This window comes from Micropterus salmoides, unplaced genomic scaffold (genome assembly GCF_014851395.1).
Source record: "Micropterus salmoides isolate LMB-PRFRI ecotype aquatic unplaced genomic scaffold, ASM1485139v1 Ms_hic_scaffold_8, whole genome shotgun sequence".
NCBI lineage: Eukaryota > Metazoa > Chordata > Actinopteri > Centrarchiformes > Centrarchidae > Micropterus > Micropterus salmoides.
In genome coordinates this window covers 6,453,183-6,473,633 of record NW_024044570.1, presented here as the reverse complement: position 1 = coordinate 6,473,633, position 20,451 = coordinate 6,453,183, and the positions used below count along the sequence as shown (strand labels likewise).

General features: G+C 39.7%; 1 protein-coding gene across 7 annotated transcripts in view; it reads left to right on the top strand.

The window, feature by feature from the left end:
• The window catches only part of LOC119893950 (suppressor of tumorigenicity 7 protein homolog), a 60,924-nt gene that overhangs the window by 32,991 nt on the left and 7,482 nt on the right, over positions 1-20,451 (top strand). For 5 of the 7 annotated variants that reach the window (XM_038706374.1, XM_038706373.1, XM_038706378.1 and 2 more), the window contains 9 exons: positions 9,951-10,033; positions 12,717-12,876; positions 16,045-16,099; positions 16,931-17,046; positions 17,174-17,249; positions 18,322-18,476; positions 18,740-18,837; positions 19,126-19,255; positions 20,079-20,151. In XM_038706374.1, coding sequence (XP_038562302.1) covers positions 9,951-10,033; positions 12,717-12,876; positions 16,045-16,099; positions 16,931-17,046; positions 17,174-17,249; positions 18,322-18,476; positions 18,740-18,837; positions 19,126-19,255; positions 20,079-20,151 — 946 coding nt within the window. The remainder of the gene's footprint in view (positions 1-9,950; positions 10,034-12,716; positions 12,877-16,044; positions 16,100-16,930; positions 17,047-17,173; positions 17,250-18,321; positions 18,477-18,739; positions 18,838-19,125; positions 19,256-20,078; positions 20,152-20,451) is intronic. The other 2 variants (XM_038706377.1, XM_038706375.1) reach the window with 1 other exon arrangement.

Below are 20,451 nucleotides of genomic sequence, written 5' to 3'. Positions count from 1 at the left end.
GTATTTCCTTCTCATGTGCAAGATACGTCTGAGGAGCATGAATTGAGCAGTGCTAGTATTACCCCAAAGTACAATTTTATGTCACAAATGGTAGCTGAAATGATGGATGTTGTTGTTAGCGATGGTGAGTCAAAGAGTATGTTGGTCGCATTGGACAGTGATTGATCGGTCAATGTTGTTCAATGTTGCTGGTCAATTCTTCTGCATGGTTGACATATTGTTTACACACACACACACTTACAGATACATGCACACCTTACTATAACACACACACACACACACACACACACACACAGATGCCACAACACTGGATCTTATAAACACATGCAGGAACACTTTATACTGTATCAGTAAACATTACACTTAGAGAGACTAACTTACCAGCCACTGCTGCTGTGCCTACAGACCGCCTTGCTCAAAGGTCAGTGGAGGTAGTTAGACCCAGACAGGCTCTGCTAGCAACCTCATCAGTCAGAGCAAGCCACACAATCCAGGCTATGAAGCGATCCCTAATCGGCCCTGCCAACAAACATTTCAGGCATGAGCAGCCGAGCAGGAGTAACTTACAACTCAGGTTAGGATGCAGGCGGCCTGCAGGAGCTCCCAACTTTGTCTCGTGTTGCTCACACCTTGCTTCTTATGATAAAGTTTGACATTAACACATCTCTTTAAGCAGTGCTGCTTGATCAGGACTCCCTGCATTGGCTACTTTCTGCTCCGAAACTTGAACATAGCACATTTATAATAATTTCCAATTAACAAAATGTACAGAATACCAATTTCCAGTCCCAATCCAATACTAATCTACTAAGCTGTTTTGAAACCATTCATAATCACTTGGCAATCTAAAAACATAAAAACTGTCAAATACTCCAGTCTGAGTACAGCTCTTTCGTGAGATCTGTTATTGACCACGTGTGAGCTGTAAAAATCACCATCACTGTTACATCACTGTAACATTTCAAAAGGAATTCATTAACTCGCTTATACAAATCTAGTACAGCTGTTTAAATAGTTCCTCTAATGCTGCATAATTGAGATTTTGACTCAGAATTGGCTACTGTACATTAACACTGATGGTCTTAAGCCATTTCTGTGTAGGTTTGGCTTTATGTTGTCAGTCATTGGGCCTCACTTATTCTTATCTTAACAGTGGGCTTCGGATGAGTGTGTCACGTCAGATTCAGCAAACGTTCCTAACTTCAGATAACTGTGTAAGTGAGCCTGCATTTACATGATGAATGATTTCTGTGTGTCCTTGAGTGCAGGTTTGTGATTTATAAATTTGCATAATTAACTTCCCAGTAATACCATATAAGACTATGCGTCCTGCCCCGTATGTCAGGAAGTGTTCATTCATGAAAATTACATCGAATAGCAAAAAGAAGAACTTTACAAGTTTAGAGATTGAAGTCCTGCTGTCGGAGATCTATAAAGTAAAGTGGATCAGTGTGTCTGTCTGTGGAGTTGCTGTTTTAACGTGTTTCACATTTGCAGAAGCACAGCTTGTGGTAATCTAAACTGCGGCAACAACCATTCATCTATTTCTGGCAATATGACGCTTCCACTCTGTTCCAAGGGCCTGATGAGCTAAGGTGTCCGGCTGACCCTATAATATACAGCGTCAAATTAACCTTCAATTGGTGCATAATTTAAAGCTTTTTGCAGTTTGAGATGTTCCTATTGATATTGTTGTGTTATACAATAGCATTAATAGCCAATTTAAATGAATAATGATATCATTAGGCTATATGAATACATTTAGAATTATGTAGGATAATACAGGGTAATGTCAACATAATTCTGAAGTGTAGTTTATGTAGGTTTTTCCAACTCAAAATTGCTTCAGAGGAGTGAAATATACAATCCATTAATGAAGAACTTTGGATACTAACAGACTAATTGCACATGACTTCTACTACTCGTAAATTGTGTTTGTACTAGGGCTGAATCCTGATCCTTACCAGTCAGAATGGGCACAGGGCAGGTACGTTTTACAACAACAAACGAAACGAAGAGTAAAACGTAGGATAATGGCGTCAGTCAAACCGAGGCAGGCGGCGGCTGTGCTGCAGTTTTGTCCGACATCAACACCGAAATATTTCAGCAGCAGAGTGTTTGGCTTGCACTATCTACGTTGTTGACTTGTTAATTTGTCATTTTGTGTGCTTCAACTACGGATAACAGCTCTCTGTAAACCGGTTTTGTTCTGCTCTCTACACGGCCACATGGAGCATTTCAGAATAGGAGCATTTTTTCTGATTTTGCTGACTTGTTCAGATTTTGTTGATTTTTTTCAGTTGTCCTTGATTTTTGTGCTTCAACCATAGTTAAGAAGGGTGCGTAGTTAAATTGTTTCTTTTTTGCATGTTTCAACTGTGTTTATTGTTGATTTATTCTGGACAGGGTGTTTTATTCTGAAAATCGACCAGATTCTCTATGCCATTCTGTGGCTTACTTTCTGCTCAGTTCATCTCCTCTGTGCTGCTTGACGCGGCTTAACTTAAAATTGCAAATCGAATTGTAATTGCAATATCTATCAGACAAATCTCAATTGATTTTTTCCCCCCAAAATCGTTCAGCCCTAGTTTTGTACCCAAGAGAAAATTCAAAATATGAGAAAACTGATAAATGCAGCATGTTCCCCTAAATGACTTGTACAGGCCACTTAAGAACAAATCTGTTCAAATGGTTCTTGCATAAGTCCCATTGTCCTTCACTCTATTCCAGCACACTATTAAAAGTTTAAAAGGGTTTCTAAACATACAGTTTCAATTGGTGAAGACGCAAACAATCCAGAAATGAAACTGCAGTACAGGCGTCTCAGAGAAACACCGTCAAAGTATCTGCTGATGTCTGTGGGTTGGAGACTAAACACAACTATTGACTGCAAAGGATCCGCAAATATTAAAGTTTCCATTAACTTGTCCAATAAATAAATAGTTGCTATGGATGCACCGAATGTTCGGCCACCGGAATTAATCGGCCGAACATACTGTAGCAAAAAAGCACTTTTGGTGTTCGGCCTGACACACGAGTAAATTTTACAGAACAATTAGGTTGACATATCGGCAGTGTGGAAGCATTTTAAAGTGTCCAAGAAAGACGTCAAAATTGCCGTTTGCAGACATTGTTCTGCTGAATTGTCTCTATCTGTGGCTGACTTCTTAGAAAAGGCAACAGTCTGACCCGCTTTGACTGTTTCTGTCACTCCTTTCTGAGAAGGCGATTAAGCTTGCCGCACCAAAATTCGTAGTGCACACATAATCAAACCTTTATGGTAAATCCACTGAAATGGACCAGTGCGAACTGACAGGCAGCGACTTTATCCTGTCATGCATCAAGTGTTGCAGTATGAGAGTCCTACCTGAAGAGAGGCTGTGAAGTCTTCATGTTACGTGATACAAGAACCACATACAACATTATTTATCAAATTGGGTCGGACTTGATGAATTTGCCGCGAAGATACACATGTGACAACGTCTGGTTTTCAAAATAAGGTGTCTATACAGTATGAAAATAAGATTAATTGGATTGAATTCACAGAAAGTATAAAACATATGACATGTGTACATTAAAAGTAAATGGAAAAATGTGAACGTACGGTATTCAGCAAATTTTTTCATTATATTCGGTTTCAGCTTCAGCAAAGAATTTTCATTTTGTTGCATCCCTAATAGTTGCCCATAAAATGTATGTATAAAACTGGCAGCAGTTTCTACAGGATTCATGTGATGTGGACATAAATGCCTTCATTTCTGAAAATCTGCACTTTTACTTTAGATTTATTGTTTGATATTCAAAGTGGAGTACAAAGCTAAAACAATCTGTAGCTGTCTTAATACTTTGTGATTTTAATGTACAGACTTCATCAGCAGTCACAATTCTGTAATTAATACTTTTGTTCCAACAATACTTTGGACTCTTATCTGAGATAAATGTTGAAGTTACCTACCAAAGGCAGAGTGTCAATATTATAGGTCAATATTATAGAATAAGAGTTTTTCATGTGTACGTAATGAAATAGACTTTTCTTTTGTTCACCTTTGTAGTTTACGGCTAGATATATCTGTGCGTGACTGTGAATTTATGAGAGTCATTGTATGTTTGATTGTGTGCGTGTTCATGTGTGTCTCAGTGTGTGTCTTTTATCATTCCAGTCAGGCCAGCAGTCTGCAGACCGTCCCCTCTTCAGTAAAGGTCACATCTCCTGTTGTCTCCGGTGACATTTAGTCCTGAGTCTGTCTGTTTGAATTTGTCCCTTCAATTCATCACGTTATCCTCTCAGCATGCTTTCTTGCTGCCTCCAGTATAAACTCACAGGAGTGGTATCAGCCAACGATGGCAGAGAAGTGAACTTGTGGCATAAACGGCGTCGCCAGTTTGAGTCAGCAATTTATAAAAATCTGTGAATGAGAAATAGTCTCTTACCATCAAAAAAGACATAGTAATTGGACTTCATGATTAAACGATTAGTAGAATAAAGTGACAGCAAATGAGTTAACTGCAATTTTGATAATTTATTTGTGAAGATTTGTTGCTTTTCTTTGTTCTGCAGTATTGTAAATAGGTTATTTAGGGGTATTTTGCAAGAGAAGCATTTTGAAGATGTGTGAACGTGTGATTGGTTCTGTTCTGGCATTTTATTGAAAAAAAGATTAGGGGCTATATGTAAGTTTTTGATTTTAATAAATCAAATTTTCATTGCCTTATTGTCAGTGGGCTCAAAACTCACTTACTAATGAACCACACGCTTGTTTTCTCCGTTGCTTGCATCAGCCACTATTCTGCTTTTGATGTGAGGTCTCTGGGTCGGATTCAGCCCCGTGCGCGCTCCCGAGCCTCCCTCAGACTACAGTGACAACACGGCGACATGCAGTCCACTTACACCATAAAACAACCGACTAGCAAAACCTAGCAAAACACAGGCTCCACTAAGGATACAAAACAACAGTAAAGTTTTATGTGCTGAAGCCCGTCAGACCAAACAGGTTCAGATGATGTCGAATAAAAACAGTGAGCATTAGTAAGTAAGCTGGAGAAACACACAAGTCACGTTAGCTCGCCAGCTAACGCCGAGCATTTGCTAATGTTATCTGGTGTTATATCGCTTTCCACATTAATTCACCAATTAACACAACCCATATTACTATGCTATGTACCACAGATATTATGATTAGATTAGATATTAAGTGTGAAAGCCTGCAAGAAATGATGTAACGGTAAAAAGCAAATGTGGAGCGATTCGTTTACTATCCTATAGTGATGCAGCCAGGACCTGCTGCGGTTTGCTTCGTAACGCTCAGTTTGTTTATTGCTTGTTAACCGATACTCAGGTACACAGCTGTAAATAACATGACCCACATAATATGCAACCCAGAGGAAGAGCCATCCACTACAGTGAATTTACTTACTGCGGTCTAACTGGTATAAAGTGTGACACAATCTCGTTATAATATAATAATAATATTCAGCCCAGCTCACTACCTGTTTCATTATCATCCAATACATTTAGCTGTGCTCACAATGCTGCCGGTGAAAGACACACGGATAATAAAGATAGTTACTGAAAGCAGCAGGCGAGCTAACGCTGTAGCACGTCAGCTAAATGCAGTATATGTACCGTGATCATGTAAAGAGCATGGGTTAGGTCAACATTAAGCTGATAAAACTATTACTGTAACGTTGGGTTTACCTGAGTTTCTACCATGTTGTGTGAAGCTGTCTCCCTGCCTGTCTATAGCTCCGCTGTCACTGCCTTTTTTCCAGAAGGATTGTGCCGATATGCGGCTCGATGCGCTGAATGAAGTAACGTTATGGAGCCGTTGTTTATCTGCCTCTGAGACGGGGATGTTGAAGCAGCAGACACTGAACATGTCTGTGTGAAAAGCCACAACCTGCATGCTGGTGTTTCTGCGTTTATTGCAGTATTTCTGTATGAAAGTGGTTGGGGTAGGATATTTTTCTGCAGATTGCTGTTGTGCATAACCACATAAATGAAAGTTAAATAGTTGACTTGAGCCTGGCTAGCTGCCGTCACTGGGTTTATTTTTAAAAAACATTTACTGCAGAATGTCCTGAAGAACAATTCCCTTTCCTCCCCTGTAGTTTAAGTGTTCAAAGGTGCACGCATTCCTGTTTTTATTTGTTTTTCACTGGCTCGATTGATGATTGCTTTATTCGCAGCACAGGAAGGGAACAAGAAAATGCCTCAGTGAATATAGTGTAAAGTCAAGACAGGTTTTGGGCAGTAGTTGGACAAACCATTGTGCAAAAAAGGTTGAACTCATATAAAAGGGTCCTGGAAAATGGCCTAGTGTCCACTTTTACAGCTTCATACATCCTGTAAAAACATTCTGTTTAAATGATAATCTCTCTAATCCAAATCACCATGATGCATGAGCATCTTATTTGGCTTCAGACATTCTGATTCCTAAGTTAATTGTGTGATATTGAGACTTGATGACATTTAATTTAGTTTGATATTCAGTTAATCTCTAAATGGGAAATCCATGTTATTATAACTTTAACTGATGGTTATGTAATTCAATTACACAAGGAGGACAAATGAGTTCTTCGGCTTGATTTGAGGACATCAAGTTAAAAGAGATCTATTTTCTAATCATGCAACCCTGCTAACGGTGTCCTTCTCAAAGACGGATCAAGTAGAGTAGGGTTTGTTGAATCGTTCAGTCTGTCTCTTGGGGGAGAAATGACCATCACATGTTCCCAGAGCCCAGGGTGATATTATCTAATGGCTGGTTTTATCTGCCTCTAGGTACAAATCACCAAGGTATTCAATTTAAAATGATACCGAACAGAGAAAAGCAGAGGATTTTTTATTAACTGACTTATCGTTTCATCACTAAAATAAACTATTTGATTTATTTAAAGATTTAATTGTTTTAAAAATGAAATAAGCACTTTTTGGATTATGCGCACACACTGCTATATCGGTTTAAGTGAATAGACCATATGTCAATTATAGCTACATCTTTTGGCATGACAGAGATAAGAGTCTACAGCAGTATCCTCTCATCGGTGCAGGCTGTCAGCAGCTGTTAGGCCTGTTTGAACACAGGCCAAGCTGAAAGACCCCTTTCTGCTTAGACGAGAGCCCGCACTTCACAGCAATGAATAGTTGGCCAGCTGCACTTAGTTTATGCACGTGTGTGTGTGTGTGTGTGTTTCTGTGTGGGTATGAGGTTGGGGTTCATCTGAGTAGGGTCTTTGTCCCACCCTCCCTGTCCTCAATGTGGCTGCTACAGAATTAACATGAGAACACCCCCAACCAGTACGCTGGTCTGTCAGTCCAACATCATTTGCTACAGCTCAGAGAATCCCTGAACTTTTACACCTGAAGCCACTGGCAGAAATGATGGTACATTTTGGCAGGCCACCAAAAAACTGTGGAACGTCCTTCTTCATTATCCAAAGAACTTTCTTTTGCTTTATAATCTGTGTTATATATTTTTTTAAATTTTGCTGCCATTCTGATCGATTATGACAACATTTTACTCACCACCTTCACGGTTGACATTTGGGGATGCAGTGACTGTGCTGGAGAACGGCTAAACACAGAGTGCACAGGTTAACTGTACAATAAATCCGACAGTTTAACCATATTATCTAAATGGCTTGTTTGGAAGTGAAAATATTAATTAATCTGTACACACGTAACTTTACTCCCACTTCTGAAGTTTGTTGTTCTGAGCATAGATGTTAGAGGATTTATTTAGTCAGTTAGCAATTAATCTCTGAACAGATTACATCCTGCCTCTGCCATGTCATCTTAGACACTTAAGCCTACTGAAGCTCTGATCCGATCTGTGGCTCAATTGAGGCACTTCCTTACCTGCAGCTAGCCTAACCAGTTTTAAAGCATAAAAGCAGGCCTTCGGAATCATAATACAGACAATAATAACACAGTGGCATATTTTAAACTAAAAGCTGTTCTCAGATAATGAAAAGAAAAGTATCATCTGCCACTTTTGTAATCAGTGTATTTGTTTTTCTTCAGAGATGTTTATGAAATGGAAAGCACAAATTGAAAACAGATGGCAGAGGAGGGACCCTGTGACACTCTTTTGTTGCTTCATTCTGTTAGCATAATGTTATCACTTGTATTACACCTTAATCACACGCATTCATTCCAACAGTCGTTACAGGAAACTAACAGTATCTCTAATGTAGTTTACAGAAGTCCAGGAAAGACTACAAGTAATCTTATCTTATCTTACATAAACTATAAATACACATCCTTTCAACACTGCTGGTTGAATAGAAATATATTCCAAATATGACCAAAAAGCATCATAATTATGCTTCTGGCTCATGTTTTTAGAGGAGCATGGATCAGCTCTAACAGATCGATTCCATAGGACACGGCTGCGTCGCGTTCATGCTGCGACCCGGTTTTGTTGCGTCCTCTGCGCAGCTTGTGGAAGCCTTTCAGGTGTGTTTCAGGATTTTGCCTGCTCAACTTTGTTGACTTGTTGTTCATATGTCCTTTTCGTGCTTCTGCTACCAGGCACAGCTCTCTGTGACCCGGTTTTGTTCCGTCCTCTTTTGTTCCGTCCTCTGCAGGGCTTCATACCCCACGGGGAGCATTTCAGAAGTGTGTTTTCCCTGCCTGATTTTGCTGACTGGCCCAGATTTTGTTTAATTTGGTTATTAGTCCTTAATTTATTGTGCTTCTACCATGGTTAAGTAGGCTATTTGATTTCTGTCTGTTTTGATTGTGTTTATTGTTGATATACGATCAGTAGTCTGCCATGGGTGTTTTATTTTGAAAATTGACCAGATTCTCTCTCTCATCTGCTCTGTGCAGCTTGAGCTTCTGTCAAAAATCTACTAGCTGTGTATTCTCCACGGAGAGGAGAGACAGTTTGGGGATGCTTCTGGGATGCTTCTGAAAGGCTCTGCGGCGCATCTGGTGGAATCAGAATTGTCTAGAATGGCAGCGATCAGCTCCGTCTGCCGTGATGCAGCTGTGCCCGGTGTGATCCAGCCGTAAGGCTTGATGGATATGGATCATTGACTTGAAATTTTCCTGTTGACAGGATCTGATATAACTAGGAAATAAATTGTATAAAAACATGCCTTTTCTGTTAGTGGATTGAAGGATGATAAGGGCACTTGGGATGTAAAGTTTTTGTTTTGTCAAGTTTTTAACCTATAATACTTATTATTATTATTATTATTATTATTATTATTATTATTATAGACACTGACAGTACTGATGATTCTTAAACTTGCTTGTACTGATTTTAGAGTAGTAGTGTAGCAGTAGTGAATATGTAGCCTCTTACTCGCTGCCAGAATCCAGAGTTTAAGGCTGGTTGCTTAGCTGATACTGATAACTTGGCTCAGAAAAAGACATAATGCTACACATTAAGGCAAATGCCGGTGAATTGAACACTGTTTCTACTCCATCAGCCTCAGCCTTTGCAGCCATTAAGACACCAGATGATATTTTTCCATGCTGAATTGTATTTGCATGGCGATATTTTGTAAATTGCTTGTGAAAATTGTATTTCAGTGAAGGCTGCCAGTTAAGCTCAATTTCCTCCCTGGTTTTCTACCCACACAGTGTATCTTAACACTGTAGTAATGTTTAGCCTGGTCTCCTGGTGTTCTGTAATTTTACATCTGAGCAGCATCAAGGCTATCTGGGAAATGCAGAACCCTGCAAGTGTTTTAGCATGACACGTTTCATGTCTTGAAATCACAAATGTCCTTGAGTCATCTGAGTCTTTTTGATGTTTTTCTTGCAGTCTTTACTAGTCTCCTGTGTAGACGTGACCTAATTTTAAAGAGACATACAGCATTTCATTCAACAAATATATTTTATCCTGACCTCCTTTAGTGTTGAAGAGAGACTTTCCGGTATCTAACAGTGAGCTCTAACTCATCTGTCTTTCTTTCTTTTGTTTCTGTCTCCTTTACAGTAAGCATGTTTCTCAACACCCTGACACCCAAGTTTTACGTGGCTCTGACGGGCACTTCCTCCCTCATATCAGGACTCATATTGGTAAGAAACACTTATTTTCAGTCATTATTTGGTAATACTGAAGCCCGAAACTTGTTTTAGTTTTTAAATGTATTATGACGTTTTTAAAATGCTGTTCTGTTCACATCAGCTAAATGTAGAAATTGCACTTTAAGTTGACTTCACATTGATGACTGTGCGCTCTTACTTGTCATTCTCATTCATAATGTTTAAAAGGGCAAATAAATTTTCAGTGGTGGCTCCCTAGGTGACTTAATGAGCCCAGGATATAATTTGTTGGGACTATAGTCACAGATTCAGAGGCCTTGAGGAGCTGAAGAGAGAGGAAACCCATAGTCATTTGATTTCTTCATAAGATGAGCTGCAAAAATTGGCAGCGTCTTGCACTGTCACTGCATATCAGCCTTATCAGCCTTATCAGCCGTCTTATCACACCGTGAAACACACTTTTTCGATGTTTTTATTGCTTTTCAAACTACTTGGGAGATATCTAGAGCTCCCCATCACGCAGTTAATTTCATTGCAGCACTAGTGTGTCCAAGATTTTGCCTTGCATACTGTGCTGCCTCTGAGCTGCTGCTTCTAGTATGTTTGGGTATCCCACATTTCTGAGATGTGGTTTTGTTGCAACTATCCCTCAATCTACCGCTTTACAAAGAGCGTCTTGCCTGCTTACGTCAGTATTAAAAAAAAACTGAATAAATAAAGATGTGACAAAAATCATCAAAGCAGGGAAGCAATATAATGGAAATGTTGGCAAGGTTATTCCTACTAACGCAGGTATTTTATCTTTCTTTTGAGTTCTTCACAGAGACAGCCAACTGTGAAACAGTGTTTGGTCTGTATTTTAAAATAGCTCCTCTCTTAATTAACTCGCTCTCTCTTCCCTGTGGGCCATTAGCCAATGTGTGTAGGCTGCTTAGAAAAGCTGTTGAGCTTTGCACATGCTCTGTGAGATAATTTGAGAAATGTGGAAGCCAATTAGTTTCGTAGGAGCGATAATGGTCATTTCTTTGTAATTGGAAAATATGTTTATGTTCCAGTTACGTGGGTTTCCACTGAATAGTTCTAGATAACCCCCCCATCAAAATGTTATGTCACTTCTCACACTCAAGCAGAGGCGGACCGTATGACAGCATTGCCAGATGGCAGGTCGTACACTCTGTACTGTAGCTCTCATCAGTATTCTGGATTTTTGTCTCACATTCATCAATTCACAGTCATGAATACTGATACCAAACTGATACCATGAATGGTACCCTTCCTATATTCTTTAAGAAACATTCTCACATCATGTTTATAGTCACAGTCTGTTTGCCACTGAACAGCTCCACCACGGCAAGTGGGTGTTTGTTGCTAAAAGGTCATTGTCAAGGATCTGCAGAGCATTACTTGATGGTAGGTGTGCATTCATGAAGCTTCACAGCTGGCCTGGAATCTGCAACTTTCACATATTATTGAAATAATGGTGTTTTTTGAGTAGGGTGATAGGGCAGATGTTGTGTTTGAAACTAGCATATACAAATTTGTTTGACTAGTGCATAAAGGAGAGTGATGCTCAAACCCAGTACAGGCCCAAGACAAAAAGGTAAAGTGACTGCATTAACCTGAGAGCACAAAAAATCATTTTACATTGCCTCTCATACATACACATACATACACATACTGATGACAGTGGAGCTGCCATGCAAGGCACTGCCCTGCTCAATGGGAGCAGCCTGGGGTTCAGAGTTTAGCTCAGGGACACTTTAACATGTAGATTAATGGATGACCCACTCTGCCTTCTGAGTGGCTGTCAGACCTGTGTCATCATGACCAAACAGATTTTAAGTCCAACCAAACAACAGGTTTCACCGATTAATTCCTCCTCTCTGGCTGAAGGTGGTAATTGGTAAAATCCTGATCGGACAGCATGGGTATTGCACAGGTGGGCCTTTAATTGTGGCCAGCCACTTGAAAATGTGCAGTTTCACTGTATTGGGGGGGTCCATGTGGGTCCGGAAACCAGTCAGTATCTGGTGTGACCACCATTTGCCTCACGCAGTGCAACACATCTCCATCGCATAGAGTCGATCAGGTTGTTGATTGTGGTCTGTGGAATGTTGGTCCACTCCTGTTCAGTGGCGAAGTTGCAGGTCGATACCCTGATGAGGACGACAAGCATGCAGATGAGCTTCCCTGAGACGGTTCTTGACAGTTCTTTGGTTATGCAAACCGATTGTTGCAGCAGTTATCCGGGTGGCTGGTCTCAGACGATCTTGGAGGTGAGGATGCTGGATGTGGAGGTCCTGGGCTGGTGTGGTTACACATGTTCTGCGGTTGTGAGGCCGTTTGGATGTACTGCCAAATTCTCTGAAAGGCCTTTGGAGACGGCTTATAGTAGAGAAATGAACATTCAATTCACGGGCAACAGCTTTGGTGGACATTCCTGCAGTCAGCATACCAACTGCCCGCTCCCTCAAAACTTCTGTGGCATTGTGCTGTGTGTTTTTCGAGTGGCCTTTTATTATGGCCAGCCTAAGGCCCTCCTGTGCAAAGCTGTCTGATCAGCATCTTAATATGCCACACCTGTGAGGTGGATGGATTATCTCGGCAAAGGAGAAGTGCTCACATATATAAACTAAACTTCAGCTAAACTGAAACATGAAACAAATCATATGAACTGTTTAATGAAAGATTCTCTTTCTCTCTCTTTTTCTCTCAGATATTTGAATGGTGGTATTTCAGGAAATATGGGACCTCATTCATCGAGCAGGTGTCTGTGAGCCACCTGCGCCCCCTCCTGGGCGGAGTGGACAGCAGCTCCCCCAGCAACTCCAGCACCAGTAATGGGGAGGCCGATTCCAATCGGCAAAGTGTGTCCGGTAAGAGCTGATCGATGGAAAACCCACTACAGACTAAAGAGTCCCTGTATAGCGCTGTATGCAGCATTAGTGCAACAGCATTACCTCACGTTATACCAGCAAGATTTGTCCCAAAATACTGTTTTTTTATTTAATTATTTTTCCTGCAAACAACAAAAATTAGAACATGAATGTAAAAATGGATTCCTTAGATGTTATACTCGTCCCTGTATTCCACCTTTGGCACTATTTATTTATTTGTTTTAGATTCTCATTTCTCATTTACTTCTGTAATATTCTTTTTATTATTATTTGTTAGCCTGAGAACAAAAATTTTGACGACTTCTTCACTGTAATTGTTGTTGTGCTTTTGACAAGTAAATAACAAAGGGAATCCCCGCTCGCTTCAGCTTTTCCACTCTAGATCTCATTCCTTTGCAGGTCACTGTTGCAGTAATATAGTCATTCAGTGTGGTTCTGCTGTGTTAACTTCAAAAAGAAGAACTAAACAGCCATATGTTGTAAAATGTCAGAACAATTTTTCTGCTGTACTGACACAAATCCCACTGGCCTGCCGAAGGCAATGAAATCATTGATTTTAATGTGTGGTTCGGGGAAAGGCGTTCACACTTGCTTTTACTTATTTTTTATTTATTTAATTGCTATCAAAATAATTTGGTGCTGCAGATACAGACCACTCTTAACACTTAAATGCAATACAGAGCATCACTTGAATTAATTCCATCTTGTGACATGTTTTGGAGTTGGTGCATTGACATTTAATTAGAAACTTAGCGGCTTATTTGAATGGTCCCTCCAGATACGTTTTGTGTAGCTTCCCACGTTGTATCAGAAAGTATACCCATATTTTTCATTGAATACTGTCACACCGTTGTAGGAGTTGATCTATGCTTAGTGTTTATGCAGCAATTACATAATATGTGTCTAGATGACATAATGATATAATATTTTCCTTTTTAGACATTCTCAAAAATGTTCCTATACAGCTTTTTAGCTGTATAGTAATTGTAACATACAATAATAATACAATTATTTGGACAGCCTTGACCATATCTTAGTTGCATACCTTTTTAAATATGATAATTGTTGCTTTTTCATTGTTTTTTTTCTACCCAGCAAATCAAAAGGAATAAAAGGACAAATAAAATCAAGTAAAAAAGACAGTATAGTAAAACTGGGTGAGCTTTCAGTTCTGATAAAAGTATATTTTAAGAAAGGATTTACTGTTTTACAAACAAAACCATGCACCACCTATTGATGTTACACAGGGCCGAACCCCCAACCCTGACAGTGTAACTTTTTGAACTACAGTAGACAAGACTGATGAAATTCAAGTCAGTCCAGTAATGTCCTCCACAGTCACCCTGTGAGCTCTGCTTAACGCCTACTTGGCTTCCGTTCTACAACAGTGATGCTTTGATCATGGTTAATCCTTTTAATGTGTATTTGCTCATAGAAATTTATTCATTCAAAAGAGGAAATGTTTTAGTGTTGAATAATTCCTTTGGGTTTATTGCAGATGAAACATTTATTCTACACATGCAAACCATAATGCAGCATGCATTAAATGGCTTTTTTACAGCAGCGTATTTTATGCATGGCGATGGTGCAGTGGATAAGCCACATTCTTAACGGTGTGAGAGATATAGATATTATAAGTCGCTTTGGATAAAAGCGTCAGCTAAATGAGTAAATGTAATTAAAAGAAATATTGTGTTCATATGAAAGTTAAAGTTCAAATGATAATTTTGTATAACTTCACCTGATCAATATAACTTCTGCAAGTTTCTTCCAAAGGCTCCTGTTGTTGAACTCTTTGCTGAGACATGACGCAGCCTGCTTTTGTTTTCAGCCAAACAACTTTGAATTAAATAGGATTATGTGTGCCGTATTAAATCAACAAGCCACGATTGAGAGAAGAAAGGCAGTCTAATTATTTCGACTGTACTAATCCTCAGTTTTCTGGCTAATATTGTACTCTGTGTTAATCCCTCCATAGAAAACAGAGTGACAGGGTGGAGCATATTCTTTTTCTTTGTTACAGCAAAAGTCTAAGACAGACAGTTTAAGTGAAGTCACTTGACTGCTTAGTCATAGGTCTGCACTTGAAGTGAATGGAGTACAGCATTAATTCAATAAGTGTGTTGGACTGAATACATTTTTAATGTGGTTCCACATGTCGTTTTTTTTGGGGGGGGTTTTCGTGGAGTTTCTACTCTTTGTAGAGAAAAACATTGTATATTCTTGGTATGATTTAGGCATAACTGTGGTTGGATTCAAAGTGGCAAGAGCTGAAATAATTAGTTAATTAAATCTATCAAACTTGAATCCTATCAAATTTGAGCATTTTCTGCAGTTTTATTCCATTGTAAATGTACTATTCTTGGGATTTCCGACTGTTGGTGGGACAAAACAAGCAACATGAAGACACACCTTGGCATCTTAATGGGCATTTTTAAATAGTTTGTGACTTTCATAGATGAAACAATAAATAAATAGATACAAACATTATTAGTTGCAGCTCTAATTGGCACTACTAATAGGTTAATTCAGCAATTTAGTATTGTAGTTCCTTAAAGGTTGGGGACTTGGAGACTAAAAGTATGATCAAAATTGGTGTAGCAGAGGATATTCTGACCTGACATGCTTCTTCAAATACTCAAATCCTTCAACGTTCAGATCTTTAAAACTCTACACCCCAAGTATGTAACACAACTTTTCTGTTATAAGCCAAAGCTGATAACATTATACAGCTGTTTTTGCAGGCCGGGCAGCGCTCCTCATGATGAATAAACTGATCTTGATAAGTAAAATTGCCGGAGTTTGCCTATCTGTTATAAAACGTTTATTTTTGGTCTCAACATTTCAAACCCCGATATTGTTAAATCCTGTATCCTACATTCATCTGTTCAGTGCTGTTAGCCAAAACGTGCTCGTTTCTGACAGCAGTAAGGGTTTGTATAGAAGCATGTTTGGTCACTGAGGAGTTTTAAGGCTTTTTCCCTGTCAGCTGTGCTCTCACAGAGGTCGATGTGCCAGCCAGGGAGCTGCAGGGTGGATGGCAGAAGGCACAGTCGAGGCCTTTGAAGTCTGCCGAGGAGGCTCAGTGTCGACTTTACCCTTGACACTCATCACCCGTGTTGTTCTCTCTCTGTCTCCCTCCTGCAGAATGTAAAGTATGGAGAAATCCGCTGAATTTATTTCGTGGAGCTGAATATAATCGGTGAGTGACAGAAGCTACGCTACCTGCATGTGAGAACCATGAGCTGGTTAAAGGCTTCAGTTGGCCTCCAGGAACACTGGAGCTCTGGCCTCCACTGTCTTTCTTTTTCCTCCCCCTCTCTGATCTGTATGACTTATCTCTTGCTTTCGTAATCAGTGTCATGTCAACTCTCCTGCCTTTGTTTTTTATCTTCCTTAAATATATTTGATATACTGTTTTGTTTCCTTATCCCCCCCCCCTCACATTCTGTCATCTGTTTGGTTTTCTCCTGATTAATTTTCTCTCCTCTCCTGTATATTTCATTTATTTTCTGACCCTCTTATATTTCATTACTCATCAAGTTCTTCCTCCTACCTTTTTGTCTTTGTGCTTTCTGTCATCTATTTTTCTTCTTTCAGATGTCTTTTTCTTTTTTCCCCTTTTGATTTCTTTTCATCTGTTTCTGTTCTCTGCCACGCCTCCTTTATTCTTTCCCTGACGTGGCTGCTTATTGTTCCTCCTATTGAGTCATCCTCCATTTTTCCATTTCTCATGTTGTAATTATCCTGTCATTTTCTCTACCTTTCAACCTGCATGCTGAGCTACAGCTCCTAATGTTGGCCAACTCAGTCAAGTACAGTTCCCATTAAATCAGCAAAGCTAATGATTCATGTACAGTCTGAACAACAACGAACATCCGAGCAAGTAAATCAGCTCAGTTCTTTCATTCTCTCTTTCTTCTTTCCCTTTTCCTTCCTGTTGTGCTACTAATTGGAATTCTTTAACTCTTCATGTCGTTGTGTGTGTTTGAACACTTGCTGATTATGAATGTGTCTCTGCGCTGGTGTTCAGGTATACGTGGGTAACAGGTCGAGAGCCGCTGACATACTACGACATGAACCTGTCAGCACAAGACCATCAGACCTTCTTTACCTGCGACTCAGACCACCTCCGGCCTGCTGACGCCAGTAAGCCAACGCACGCTCATGCATGTACAGTACATGCGTTTTGGTTTGTGTGCACAGCTGGCCATGTGACTCTTCTGACATCTTTTAAATATGTTTCTTTGTGCGTTTGTTGTTTGTTTGGTGGCAGTTATGCAGAAGGCATGGAGAGAGAGAAACCCACAGGCTCGCATCTCTGCAGCACATGAAGCTCTGGAGCTCGAAGAGTGAGTGCGCCGCCTCTTTATTTTCCTGTCTTTGTCTCCCTCTCTGTGTCTAGTGCAACTGTTTAGACAAGCAGGAGTGTTTATTGTCATTTAAATAGTGATGGTGTTAATATAAGACAGTTCAATTAAAATAAATATGTCTCTCAAATTATCTGTGCTAATAACGCCGATTATTAATCATACTGGTGATACCCAGTAACATGATCAGGTAGTCCTTGGAGCATTTGACATATTAAATTGAAAATTTTATATATAATATGAATCTTGTCAAAATAATTATAAATGCCCTGTCAATACATTTTTCATTTAAAACACTGATTCACCTGAAGTTTAGGGGCGCATCAACAGTAGTCTTTTGCCCTTTTAATCCAGATTTTCTCTACTGGTTATCCTAAACCAGGTCATGTTTAGGTCAGAAGCCCTCTGCTTTAACCATGAAGCTGCTGTTTTTATTGTGACCCCTTAAACTCAAGCAATGTCTTCTCCTGACTGCTCGTCACAGTTTATGGCTTTTAGTAAAGAGTGATCTTCTCCTTCTCAGATTCTTTGATTCGAAGGATTTTTTACTGTCTGAAGAGGCAAAAGTAGCCGATATTTTACAATAAATAACAAAATCATATAAAAAAACCCTAAAAAACATGGGAAATTGAAAGATTGGAAACTGCAGGTTTTGTTGATGGAAGGGACGATGCACCTCATCACGGATTCACCCTCTGGGTAGCTGCATCATTCATAGAGGATGACAGCCTTACTTGTATTCATGGTAATGTAGGTTTATTTTTAGTAGTGTGTGTGTGTGTGTGACTACAAAGGCAGTGCAGAGTAATTGTGGCAGTGCTGTATGTTGCTCTCGGCTCATATCAAGGCCGTGACAGCAGGTTGACTCAGAGGAAAACTTCTTTGATCATTGCTTACAAAAACATGAGGCGTAAAAGAAATTTTTTTGCCATGCTGTGCAGACAAGGCACAAACAAGGCATCCTGTATATTGTGTTGGATTGAAAGGATATGAGGATAAGTTAGTTTGTAATTTCCCGGGTAACAGATCTGTCTCCTCTCCTCTCCTCTTGTAGCTGTGCGACAGCATACATCCTGCTGGCAGAGGAGGAAGCCACAACCATCATGGAGGCTGAACGTCTTTTTAAACAGGCGCTAAAAGCTGGAGAGGGCTGCTATCGGCGCAGCCAACAGCTCCAACATCACGGTACACAGTATGAAGCCCAGCACAGTGAGTAAACTCCACTCAGTATTGATACTGCTAATAATCAATATAATATTTTCCTTCTGCTTCAGCACAAGTCTTTAGCCAATGAGAATTATTTTATATGTCAGACTGCAGCAGAAGAGTTGATCATTCTTTTATCTTGTGTAAATGTCTGATAAGTAGCTTCAGCGATTATTAAGTGCTGCAGGTGGAAACCGTATCATTATACAGTGGACAATAAAAGTGATCTCTACGTGTTACATCATGTGCTTGTATGTCTCCACCAGGAAGAGACACCAACGTATTGGTGTATATAAAAAGAAGACTGGCCATGTGCTCCAGAAAGCTTGGCCGAACACGAGAAGCTGTTAAAATGATGAGAGATGTAAGTACAAAGCCTGCCAGCACAACACACACACACACACACACACACACACACACACACAGGACTGAGTGGAACTTGTTTCTTTAATGTCTGAAAGGTTTAAAAGGCTTCAGTTTAATCACCAGGCTCAGAATAATCGCACAAAGCCACATGAAAGGTTTCATTTTCAACATTCAGTCCTATTTCAAGGTTTACATTTGACAATATAACTGCATAGTGATGACCCAAAGCTCTTGTCTGCTGACTGTGCATGTGTCGCCCCCTGTCCGGTATTACATGTAACAACAGTTGTGTGTTTTCCAGTTAATGAAGGAGTTCCCTCTCCTCAGTATGTTCAACATCCACGAGAACTTGCTGGAGTCGCTACTAGAGCTCCAGAACTACGCCGACGTCCAGGCCGTTCTGGCCAAGTACGACGGTGAGAGAGAGAGACACAGTTTAATGTTTTTAAACCCCCAAAAATCTGTGTGAAGTTCATGATATTTAACTTAAATTTCCTTTTGAACTTAATCTTTGATATTGTAATGAAAAGAAAGCAAACAATTCAACCAAAATGTTAATATTCAATTCAGTATTTTATTTTTTATTAATATTTGATCGGGGCCTCAAAGGTTCATTAATTATTTAAAATTTTTTGGGACACTGCTTTACTTTTTCTTTTTTGATTTAGAAATTATTTAAGCTAATTTTAACAAGCACATTTCCTCTCAGATTGGCATAAAATGACTTGAAATGTCCTGGATTTACTTTGTGTTACTCTCAAAGACATGCATGATGTTGTAAGGACAATAGACACTGTATAGCAACTAGCGTTCACAAACAATTCTATTAATCAATTAGTCAAGTGGCAGGAAATTCGTTTTTCAAGCCTAAATGCCAAACATTTAGTTTCAGCTTCTTATTGAGGATGATTTGCTGCTTAAATCATAGCTTATCTTTGGGTTGTTATACTATCTCTGTGTCTAGCTGTCAGCCTTATCATTGGAGTCATTTTTACATGTAACATCAGTTAAAAAAAAAAAGGTCACCCTTAACTATTAGATAAATGAAAAGTAATATTTGATAACAAAACACCCTCAAAGCTTTGAAACCCGAACTCATTACCTTCATTCACAAACCCCCCTCTGGGCAGCTGAAGTGTTCTTAAACTCTAGCTATGACCTGTAATTGCAAACTTGTCCTATGTTCACTAACCACCACCCCCTCCCCTCTGTCCTGTCTGCTTTTTGTCTCCTCCACAGATATTAGCTTACCCAAATCTGCAACAATATGCTACACAGCAGCCTTGCTCAAAGCCAGGGCGGTATCTGACAAGTGAGTATCGCTTTTCATCGGCCACAATGCTCACACCTGCTCTGCTATTAAAGAGTTTAAAATGGAGCTGAAAATAGCCCGGGGACCCATCAGTGTGAATAGGGCTGAGCGGTGGTGTAGTAACAGTAGGTTAGCAGCAATTTTGCTCTTCGGTACAGGGCTGCCTTGAGGGTTTATCAGTGTTATTGTGAGAAATAAGTGTTTCTGTCTTGCCGGAGTGCTCTACTCACTCAGAGGTACAAGGTTAATTATGAGTGTAAAGCATAATTTGCATTCAAACTGGTGACGCACAGATAAAAC